The sequence below is a fragment of the Halichoeres trimaculatus genome, unplaced genomic scaffold (assembly GCF_033239565.1).
Source record: "Halichoeres trimaculatus isolate MK-OKI-2021-1 unplaced genomic scaffold, fHalTri1.1 fHalTri1_scaffold_21, whole genome shotgun sequence".
NCBI classification, from domain to species: Eukaryota; Metazoa; Chordata; class Actinopteri; order Labriformes; family Labridae; genus Halichoeres; species Halichoeres trimaculatus.
Window position 1 is genome coordinate 11456487 of NW_027437199.1, and position 11885 is coordinate 11468371.

Genomic DNA, 11885 nt, shown 5'->3' on the forward strand with positions numbered 1-11885 from the left:
GACATGGGTTTTGACCGCTCCTTAACCTTAGAGAAGAAATTAAAGAGAGAGGGAACATGGAGCCAGAAGCAGTGAGCTGGTTTAATATAATGCTCCTTCACTTCATAAACACTCAGGAGATAACGTGTATTATTAGAGAAACAGCTGCTGACAGACCTCAGTGCTGTCTGTCAAAGTGATGCGTACTAAGAGTCCAGTTCACCACAAATCCTTCAAACCCAGCAGTTTGTTTGGTGACCCACCTCTAGGTCTGACTCTGTGGGTCCCCCTTTCAGTGGTATCACTCACACTGTCCTGCGCATTGTTTTTTGAGTGTACTACTGATGTAGGGTAATGTAACCCTGAGGTAGAGGTTATCACTGGGTAACTGTACACCACAGATCCAAACTTAAAGAGAGGGCATGTTGAATTCCTATATCATAAACATAGATATAAAGGAACAACACTCAATGTTCGTACTAAATGTGTGCATATTTTCAAACTGCTAACTTTTTTATATGTTGTTGAAATCTCTGCATCTGACCGTAGAATGCTAAAAAAAAAAAAAAAAAAAGGTCTGTTCTTAAAATAGCACAAGATCTTCAGGAGACATGCAGAAATGATGAAGTCACCACAACTGGTTCATGACACACTCGAGAGGTGGGCCTCAAACACCCAGGTCTGCCTAAAGTTCTGCCCCCAACAGGACTCTAGATGACTGGCCAGTCAAAGGGGAGGGGGTTTGTTGAGTGAGGAGTCTTAAAGAGACAGAAAGCTACAACAAAGCATTTCCATCTCAGGGTCAAATAAGATTTTTTAAAACGCCAGAGTGAGAAAAGAATGGGGTTGTTTTGGCTATAAATCTCACAAAGTTACTATGGAGTTAACAGAGGGACACTAGAAACACAAACAGAAAAAATAGAAATAAATTTAAAAAAAAAAAAAAAAAACCCAATACCCCCTCTTTAAACTTGAAAAAAGGAGCCTTCCATGTGCATTTCTCTTGTGTTCCTTTTTAGCCTCCCCTTTGTTTTGGTGATATGGAAGATGATCAAAGCAGAGTAAAGCAGCTCAATAAATGAAGAATAGTGTATATGTCAGAGTATTTTTTTTTCAGATTTACACTAAATGGAACATATTATTAAAGGTAATCTCGAGAAGATTAGAAAGGCTTCTGCAAGATTATTTATCTCGGCTGTTTTTTGTCCTCTTTCAGCTCTTTTTCTTCTCAGAGCTTTACGATTGTTTCAACATTGCTGCAATTATCATTAAATCTTATGGACACGTACTTTGTAGAGCTCAGCTGTTTAGAGCCATTCTCACCAGCTCTGCTGCTGTTGCCTGGATTGCAGGACAGGATCTGAGTTTAGGATATCCTTCCTGTTGTTTAGCGTAATGATTTAGCATGCTAACAGAAACTAAACTTTTCACCAGTGTGAAATAAGCTGGGCTGATTTAGTATGACATGTGTGAAAAGGTTGTCCCTGGCTTTTGCTCAGAGTTCATAACTGTTGGTATATTTTGTTTGGACCAATCAGAAACAAGCTTTTGACACAGCCACATGATTAGAAAGAAAGCTAGGCTGAGACGCCCAATTACCATTCTGCTGGCTGTGTTTTTGTATCTCAAACACATGTTCAGGCTTTCATCAGACTCAGTCCACTTTCACTTCGGGAACACATCAGACATGTTATCATACCTGAGGAATCTGTGCATTGTTAGCTTCAGATTAGCTTCAGATTAGCTTCAGAGCAGTCAGGGGCTAATGGTCTCAGAGATCAGGGTCCTGCAGGCGTTCCCAGCTCTGGATCTCACAAATCCAGCTTTTGATGTTGTGGGGTAACATTTACCACATGTTCCCTGAGACCTCAGTCTGCAGGTCAACCATGCAGGCTAAATTGCTCACACACTCACATGATGCATGTGTATGTGGTGCATATTTAATGTTGTAATGATGGCAGATGACCAGTGGTGGTGCCAGTGGGCTCATTAATGTTGGTGTGTTTCGAACGGACACCTCGTGTGTTTGTTTGGATCAGCTGTGATTCCAGCTTAGCGACTTTGTTGCTATTTTTCAATAACTTTTTAGACCTCACCATGTTTCCTCAGCGTCAGGTTCAGATCAGACTCTCAGTCCTCCAATCAAATGTGCTGTACGGTCAGAGGCTGTTCCTCCATTGTTACCACCTCCTGCACATCTCTGAGCTCTCTGCTGTCATTAACAGCACACCCAGCTGCACACACAGCAGCTCTGCTCTAATTGTCCACAGGAAGTGCACCGGGTTGTCCTCATCAGGACACCAGGCCCCGTCCTAATGGGTCCTCTAGAGACTGCGGGGCCGCTGCTCCTCCTGCCAATCCTGCAACCTCCTCCTGAAACCTGATATTGCCAAGTCCTCCCTGTAATTACTGCTCAGGTCCCGTCAAAGAGCCTGACACCCATAATACTCTGACAAACCCTGGCCTAAGAGGACGAAGAGGTCCACAGAGGTTGATGGAGACTGTGGGAGAATCTTGCCTGATCCAACAGAGTCCAGGGAGAGTCAAAGTCTGAAAAACTGCAGCGTTAGCTCTTGTTGGCATGGGATTCAACTGTCAGCTGGGAGTTTACCAGAGATCCCTGATATTATGTCTCAGTCCCACCTGGACTCTAGTTTCACCTGGATGGATGAAAAGTGCGAAATAAATTCATCTTCATTCCTCTGACGTCACCCTCAGACAATGATCAAGAGATTATTCTTCTTCAGGAAACTTGACCAGCTGATGTTTCTTGACTTGACAGGTGAATGTGGCTCATATGAAGTCTAACAAGACAATTTTCTCTGAGAATAAGACAAATCTTTTCTAGCAGCCACGGTCTGTCCCACATCCTGTCCCTGCTGTCTCACTCTTACTGCTGAGATCTTTTTACATCACTGAAGTCAAGAAGACATCTTTTGGCCGCCTCCACCACTGACCCCTCGACCCCCCTCTCAGGATTTGGCAGATCCCGCCCACGTGCAGCAGCAGTTTGGAGTGAATCACTTTGGGTTGAATATATGTGGGCAGAAAACACAGAGCACGTTGGAAACAGAGATGACAGATGGACTGAGTGTTGGTGTTTGTCTCTGCAGAGGATCACTGAGCAGAACTGTTTTTTGGAGGACCAGAATATCCAAAACCACAGATCTAGAAATCAGAACAGCTCCAATGTTCATGTCATATTAAGAGTCTTCGATCTTCCACATCATCACCCAGAACTTTATCACTGTTTCCAACGCAACAAGCCTATAAGAAACTACCCAGCTGCTTTAAGCAGAATTTCTTTTTAATCTTGTGCTTTTTGTCTCTTTTGATACACCGTAGTTGAGCTGCCGCAGCATCTTCCTGCTTCCTGCTCCAATCATTAGATTATAACTTCAGAGTCAGTAAGCGTCTGCACTAACCTCTTTTGGAGCATCTCTGTTTTTATTTACCTGCTCCTCTTATCGCTCCTGCTCACCTGACCTTTCTACTTCCTGTTCACTCAGGTAAAACACAGTCAGCTGTCTCTAAATTAACCAGATTTATACGAATCAAACTGAGATAAGTACACTCAGCGGTGAAACAAACATTTGAGGCTTTGTTGTAAATTTAGAAAAGGAATCATCCCCTCTGACCAGATCCTCTCTACGGAAATCCATCACACACATTCTCCCAGAGATTATGGGAGCTGGTTTTTAAAAGGAACCCCCCTCCTCTTCCTCCACCTCCTCCTCCTCCTCCTGAACTTCATCATGCTGCAGAGGAAACAAGGGGAGGAGGATAAAAGTGTGTGAATGGTAATGATGCCAAGTAATGATTTCCCTGGAGGTGATCTGATCTATCGCCACAGGGGAAGATGGAGAAGAAAGACCTGTGTGTGTGTGTGTGTGTGTGTGTGTGTGTGTGTGTGTGTGTGTGTGTGTGTGTGTGTGTGTGTGTGTGTGTGTGTGTGTTTGTGTGTGTGTGTGTGTGTGTGTGTGTGTGTGTGTGTGTGTGTGTGTGTGTGTGTGTGTGTGTGTGTGTGTAGGGGGGTACATCAGCATTTCATGCAGCAGCTCTTCAGATACAGAGAGGAGGGTGGAGGGGGTCTCCTCCCTTCAGGTTCACAGAGTGAGGAGCTGAAGGTGAAATTAAACAGCTGAGAGATGATTTTACCATCTTCAGAACTCAGTCAGAGCAGGTAAACAGCACATTTCACCTTTGCATGTCTAGGGAGTTCTCTGTGCTGATCCTGACTATTCTTTCTGTTGTCTTACCTTTTTTTTATTCTTTAATTCACAGCTTCATTCAGACATACAGCGATGCTTTTACACCGACTACCATGGAACCAAGAAAATGAGACATATAACCCAGATTCCTGGGTTAAAAGTCACAGTTCAGCCTCTAGAGGCCACAGTGTGTCATCACACTCTGAACAGGTCAAAGCAGATGTCTGGGATAACACTTGACAGGCTTCATCATCAAAAACACCCTAATCAGTAGGAGTGGGACAAAAAAACCAAACTCAATATATCAGGGTTTTTTGTTTGACAATATCAAAATTGGGATTTTTTTGTCGCAAAATCTTTTTTCCAAATTCAAATTCAAATTCTTCATTTCAGTCTTTGTTCTTAAACTGGATTGGAAAAAAGTTTCCATTTTTCTCCGACAGAGGGTGAAATGTTTCTCTCTGACTCACGTGATGTGCATTTTATGGGAAAATATGGCTCCTGTTATAGTCTGTAGAAATTATTATCTTTTAACTTTTTCCCATGGTCTGGTGTTAAAAAAGCAAACTTAAAATCATAAATATTGAAGAATCACAATTTAAATTGGATCTGTGCATAATAGAATCGAATCACGAGAACAGCATATCGTCCCAGCCCAGACAAAACAGTAGCGCATACGGTAATGCTGTGTGGTTTAAAGGTTGTATTATGCTCTGGTGGCTGGCCAATCAGAAAAGAAAAAGAAAAATGCAGAAATGAGAGAGACACCAGTGTTGTACAAATTATTACTATTTATTCCTTCATTTATTTTATTTTGTGCAAAAAATTTAATTTAATTTGATTTATCTTTAGTTTTAAATAATGAAAAGCTACCACAGGGCTACCATAGGGACAGTACAAAGCCTTCAAACAAAGTCCCCAGTAATGCAATAAGCAGTATTTTTACAAGAATCAAAGAAATATGCTGGTATGTGTGAGATGAACATCTGCAGCTTTCCTGAATCCTTCAGCCAGAACTTGGACCTGCAGGATGAGCAGTCAGGTGTCAGGTCAAAGAGTTATAATGCTCAGGACTGAGAGAGCAAACTGATGAGTGTCCTCTCTTAGAGTCTGATGTTTACAGAGACACGTCCTCTGTCCATTGGTCACACGGCTGAAAGAAGATTGACAGTCTGTGTGTGTGTGTGTGTGTGTGTGTGTGTGTGTGTGTGTGTGTGTGTGTGTGTGTGTGTGTGTGTGTGTGTGTGTGTGTGTGTGTGTGTGTGTGTGTGTGTCCCCTTGACTCCATGTCTACCCTCTTTCTTTTTTTGCTCCTTCTCTTCAGCCTCCTTCTCCATCGCCATATTCAACCCACTGCTATCCCTCCTTTTTCTCCCTCTCCTCCTCATCTTCCTCACTGTCTTCCTCCTCTTTATCCTCAACATCTTCAGTCTCCTCCCAAACCCTCTGCTCTCTTTTTACTCTTTATTTTCTTTCTCCTTCCCAGATCACTTTTCCATCTCCTTAGGTGTGATCACTTTTAACGCCTGTTGTTTCAGATCCACTGTCATCACTTCTTTAAGGACTTTTGCCTTTGACGTTTCCTTTATAATTTGGGGTCTCTCATGCAAGTTTTTGACATTATAACTTTTTATTAATTATTTATGGTATTTGGTCTCACTCTCAACACATAGATTGAGATTGAGCCTTCTGCTTTGGCCAGTGTAACACCTCTTTGTGAAAATTTCACGATTTTACTTTTTTTTTTAATTAACTTTGCTATTCACACCAGAAATTTGTGTGCAAGTATTTCAGTCATTCATTTTATAACCTAGAGCAGGGCTACTCAATTAAAAACTTGGTTGGGCCAGATTTTTGTACAGAGGACATGAGCTGGGCCGCACACTTTTAGCAGCAAAGTTAAGCTGCTGTGGTGGTACAGCTCTGGCTGTAAGACGCAGTCAAACTCTGAATTTCAGCGGCCTCCTCATAAGTTCTCTCAGGAAAGTTTGTCTGAAACATGGCATGTTTTCTTTGGACATTATAATCTTTCAGCACAGCCACACTTGTTGCAGAGCAAACACTTTGGTTTTGTTTTTGAACTTTGGACTAAAATAAACACTTTCCAGTCCACACAGGATTAAACAGAAGATTTTCCTTGTTGATTTTTTGTTTTAGGGTAGAAAGAGACATGCTGTTTTCACCTATGTGAGACTGCTAATGCTAACTTTTTTAACACACCCGCTTCATGACACAATGCATGGGGTAAGTTGCTAGGTTACGATAGATGTTGCAGTCAATATTTGTAATAGTGTTGAAATTTTTATAAGAACTTGTCCATGTTGGTAAAAGATGTTTTTCGGGCCACTCAGGAGTTGCTTTCGGGCCGCATGTGGCCTGCGGGCCACTGACTGAATAGCCCTGACTTAGAGGTTTCATACAAAAATAGCTGTTTGTGCTTCAACAACAAACAGGTTAGTAGCTCAAAGACAGCTTGCTGATTTGATACTAAACTTGGTTTGTGGCTGGTGTTATTGGAGCACAAATATGAACATAGATTCACATTTCTTGGCCAGTTGTTGAAATCATGAAGAATAAGTCCGGTTGCTCTGCTGATAACCAGAGACATGGATGTCTGAGCAGGAGGTGTTTGAAAGATGGAGGTCTAAATAAAGAGCTGAGTATTAATCAGATCTTTCTCTGCTGGACTATGAGAGACTGATCACCTGAGCAGTTTGTCTGAGCCTTACCTGTGCGTGTGCATGTGTGTGTGTGTGTGTGTGTGTGTGTGTGTGTGTGTGTGTGTGTGTGTGTGTGTGTGTGTGTGTGTGTGTGTGTGTGTGTGTGTGTGTGTGTGTGTGTGTGTGTGTGAGACAGGTATAACTGATGTTAATAGGCTTTAATAAAGAACACTTTATTCAGAAGGTTCAGGTACTTGGAGCTGTCGGGGTGATGGAGGGTTCTACCTGCAGCTGAAGTTAGAACACTAAAATATTAAAGCAGAACGTGCGATCACTCGCAGGACCGCGATGAGGGATGGAGGGGGAGTGAGTGTGTGTCTCATGTGAGTGTGTGTCCGCAGGTGGACTTTCTGTGTGAACTGATCTGAGCGCTGAATCTGCTTCTTCATTATGAAGCTGCTTAATGGAGAAGATCAAAGACCGATTCTGGGACATTCTGTCCGTAATTTACGATCAGTGTGTGTGTGTGTGTGTGTGTGTGTGTGTGTGTGTGTGTGTGTGTGTGTGTGTGTGTGTGTGTGTGTGTGTGTGTTATCTACAAACAGCAGAATGTCATTAAAACAGAAATTAGGTCTTTGTGTTTAAACTCTGTGATTAGTAATGACGTCTATTCAAGAGAGGAGTTATCACTGAACACACACACACACACACATGCACACTCACACACACACACACACACACACACACAATTAAAGATGCTGAGGCCGTAAATTATCCACTCTGGCTTTTAATTGAACATTTTCATTGTTACTGTGACACACTGAGTATTGACTGGCCTTTTCTGCTCACACACACATGTTCACACACGTTTACACTCTCCTGTTGTCCGGACTTTAATGTGAGGCACTGGAGGAAAGGCTGAGATAAAGAGTGGAGGTAGAAAGGAGTCTAAACAGAGTTAACAGAGCATGGTCCATGGAGATACTTACAGAGGGAAGAACTAGAACACAGGGTCTGACCAGGAAGAACAAAACCTGACAGTCTGAGCAGGGATGGGGGATGCGGGTCAGGATCTGGAGCTAGACTCAGGATTTGGAGGGTTAAGTGTTTGTGTTTGTGCTTTGCCTCCTTATTCAGGCGGTTAATCAATGAGATGTGAATTTGTTTATTATAATGAGCTGCAGTCTGAGATTAGCATCACATCACACTGATCTGAAGCTCTCTGCAAAGAGTACAGCAGCCTGTGAGGGTCAAACTTGATTTTATGTGCGTGACTACATTTCTAAATGAGTGGAATATCACTAAGTGTTAACTAGATTACAGCCGTGTGTGTGTGTGTGTGTGTGTGTGTGTGTGTGTGTGTGTGTGTGTGTGTGTGTGTGTGTGTGTGTGTGTGTGTGTGTGTGAAACAAATCACAGGTGCATTGTGGGAAATCAGAGGAGTGTTTTTAGCAGAGGTAATGAAGTTAATTACTGGAGCTGCAGCATTTTATGAGCTGCACCTGGTTCATAAACGAGCCCTAATGAGGAGAACCAGTAAAGCTTTAAAACATCGCCCTCTAGTGGAAGAATCCTACAGAACAGCCACAAAGAGGGACTGTTTTTCCTCCTGATCCTCCCTCAGCTCTGCATGTCAGAGTGAGAGAAGTATGAGCAGTGATGAAGACATGATCAGTGAAATTAATGAACTCTGGATTTCATAACAGATTTAAACTCTTCTTCTCTCTTTGTTTGTTTTATCAGCGAGTAGAGTTTCACATTATAATTTCACATTATGATTACACATTATTCATCCTGCCATCAGCTGCTGCTGTTGGTGCACTGCGTCTCATTTATCTGTGTTTCAGCCAATAAAGGAAATTACAGTAACAATGAGCCAAAATATGTGTTAAAATGTGGAGAGATGGAATCAGAGTCAGACATCATATTTCTCTCTGCTGTAATGAAAAAGTTGAACTCAAACATGCAGGATCCCTCTGAATGAAAATATGAAGCATTATATAAAGCTGATATTTTCTCATTATGACCACCGATGACACATTATTGCTAGTGAACGTGTGCATCAATATTTCCAATCCCAGAGTTACATTGATAAAAACATCATCTTCTGGGGGAAAATGCTCAAAGAATAACATAAAAGGATGATTGAAGATGTACAAAAACAGGCTTTTAATGTGTTTTTAAATATTAACTTCTTAAGACTTGAGCTGTTGTCTGGTGTGCATTTTTTTAATTCAACTGCTGTTTGGGATAAGTAAGACCTAATAAGTTTTATAACTAAACCTGGTCTTTGTACGAGAGGTTTTAATGATTTTTGAGTTTTCTATTAGTTGTTTGTTAGTAGTGTTATTGTACATAAATATGTTGTTGTTTTTTCACTAAAATGGGTGTAATGTTGTGATTTCACTGAAAGATGACGTGGGCAGTGTGTCTGAATGTGGCTAATAAGCCAAAGTTGTAATAATAAAGTAATGTAATGTCCGCATATGTGGATGCTGGGTCGTAAGAGTTTAAATTAAAACAAATGGTGTCTATGTTTAAAGTGGACAGATTTCCAGTTTGTGAGGTAAAATTTTGCTGTTGTAATCCACGACTACTCGGAACATCTTGTTAGAAAAGTTGGACGTGAATATCAGGAGAAGGAGAGGAGATTAGTTCAAACTGTGACATCACAGGTTGATGATTCAGCGAAAATCAAAATGATAATAATAATAATGATATTAATAATAATTTTTAAAAATCACTTCCAAACAGAAACGTACAAGATTTATTTATTTTTAATCATAACCTTTTATTTCATCCTGTTTTGAGCAAACTTATTGCTTATGTGTTTGCCCTTATTCATTAGCCTGTTTAATTTTATCTCAGTGCACTTTTCCCTTCACTGAGTGGTGAAACAAAATGTTGTTTCAATCTGAAGCATCAAAATGACCAAAATAATAATAAAAATATATATTTTTACGTTCCATGCTGAAAAACACAAAATTTGCCCTTTAAAACTCTTTGTGTGTCACTCCCTCTCTCTCCGTATCAGGTCTGGTATCAGGATGTCTGCTGAGTCACTGCAGTCAGGAAACAAGTGAAAGTTCAAAGATTAGATAGACAAGTGAATGCTCATCTGGAATTTAACCTGAGCTGAGGCTGTGTACGGAGTGGGAGGGGCTGAGATAGCACCTGCTCTGTCTCTGCTAGTGAAAACAGAAATACACATCTCAGATACAATTGCTCATTCACACAAAGACACAGAGCTAATAAAACTCTTTATTATATAAAAAAGTGAGATCAGGTTTGAAGGACCTGGTCTCTACAGGGCCATGTAAGAGCTCATCAGCCTGTAGGCCATGGACAGGTTGGTAAACCAGCCCAGCAGGTAGGACAAAGCCCTGCAGGGCTGAGGGAGAGTGCACACGTAGGACACGGTGTGGAAGATCCTGGAGCCCACAAACAGCCTGAAGTGCAGAAGAGCACAGGAGAGCTCAGGGCCACTCAGAGAGTACAGCAGACCAAGGGCCACGAAGGGGACGATGTTCTCCAGGTCATTCAGATGACACCTGTGAAGCAAAGTTTGATCAGGTGGATTTGAGTTTACAAAACACTTGATCTAAGGAATGATGACACCTCATATTTTCACACCAGCATCTTTGTTTTGATGAGGTGACTGATTCTAATGTCTGCAGACGATCTCACCTTCGAACCCTCTCCACACCAGGATCAGTTCTCAGCATCTTCTTCCTCTCCTCAGGGGGTTTTATGGCTACGTCTTCCTCATTCGCAAAAGCCTGAGAGAGAAAGAGATGGATTATAAAAGATGAAATCACAGTCTGACATGTTTAACCTGTTTTTTAATTGCTGTCATGGTTATAGGAAGCAGGAAATTAAATGGTCATCCAAACACATCGAGGAACTGAGCAAACTGTGGAGCAAACAGTGGAAAGAGTCTAATCCTTAATGATTTTTTGTACAGTTACAGGGTTAAAGTCCTCTTTTACAGCCTGGAGTGAAAGAGGGGGGGCAGTAAACAGGTGTCTGATTCCAGGTCTTTGATTCTGAGTTCAGATTAAACTCTTTCACTGGGGATGATTTGACAGAAATTTCAGATTATAATCACCCTTTAAATGTTAAGAAATCTCAGCAGATGGTGAAATGAAGGGCGGAGTCCTGACATGAAAACATTTAACAAACTGTGACTGATTATCGAGGTGTGCACAGAAGTAGAAAAGACTTCTCTGAGACGTACTCCTCTGGAGAAGCGGAAGGCAGCAGTCAGCATGGACATCAGCATCATCTTCACAACGACCACAGCAGCGTAGGTGCTGAAAGCCCTGAACACCTCATCCTCCATGAGATTCATCATCCCTGCTGGTTACTGCTGAACACCAACGAAGAAGAAACAGGGGGTCAATGCACAGGGCTCCTTTGACTGGTTAAGGGTCTCATTTCAGCATAAATACCTGATTTGAACAAAACTCTAAAAGCTGAGTCATTCCTTGGTCATGTTAAGACACACTCTCTTACACACACTCCCTCTCACACATACACACACAATGATGATCTCTGTCTGCAGCTGCACATTTAAAAAAGCATCAAACAATTCAAAGCAAACTTCTGTCAGAAATATACTGAGTGGTTGAGCAGCTCCTCTTACCTCTGGCCGTGACTCTGCAGAAGTGGGACAAACCCCGATCTGTTACATAAAAGCTGTCTGACCCCTCACCTACAGGGGGCGGGGCCTGTGCTGAATAATAAACCTCTTCCTGTTTGTGCCTCTGTGTTTCGCTGCACAGAGAAGAGCAGGAAAGTTGAACATAAACAGGCATAATGAAGAGACTAAAACAAGTTAGTTCTTGTTTCTTTCAAAACTTTGACATAAATTAATCACAGGAAACTTTCCTCAGTGTTGAAAACTTACACATACACACAACATACACAACAGTCTGTCTTAGTATTCTTGCAAAAGGGTCTGACCATTGATTGTACAAAGAGTGGACAGTGTGGCTCCTCCATTTACCATTGTACAGTTTTGGAGCCAAAATTC

At 41.7% G+C, this 11885-nt stretch overlaps 1 protein-coding gene across 3 annotated transcripts; it reads right to left on the reverse strand.

Moving 5' to 3' along the window:
* Nucleotides 1-9710: 9710 nt before the first annotated feature.
* Nucleotides 9711-11553, reverse strand: mgst1.2 (microsomal glutathione S-transferase 1.2). 3 transcript variants are annotated; one of them, XM_074698495.1, is made up of 4 exons: nucleotides 11496-11551; nucleotides 11088-11216; nucleotides 10538-10629; nucleotides 9711-10401 (listed from the first exon to the last, which is right to left on the reverse strand). In XM_074698495.1, exons 2-4 carry the CDS (start codon nucleotides 11202-11204, stop codon nucleotides 10155-10157), a joined length of 456 nt encoding a protein of 151 aa, XP_074554596.1. In that variant the 5' UTR covers nucleotides 11205-11216; nucleotides 11496-11551; the 3' UTR covers nucleotides 9711-10154. The 3 variants fall into 3 exon arrangements, with proteins under 3 accessions (XP_074554596.1, XP_074554597.1, XP_074554594.1); XM_074698496.1 differs by lacking the exon at nucleotides 11496-11551 and adding an exon at nucleotides 11302-11322 and having other exon boundaries at nucleotides 11088-11219; XM_074698493.1 differs by having other exon boundaries at nucleotides 9712-10401; nucleotides 11088-11219; nucleotides 11496-11553.
* Nucleotides 11554-11885: the final 332 nt, after the last annotated feature.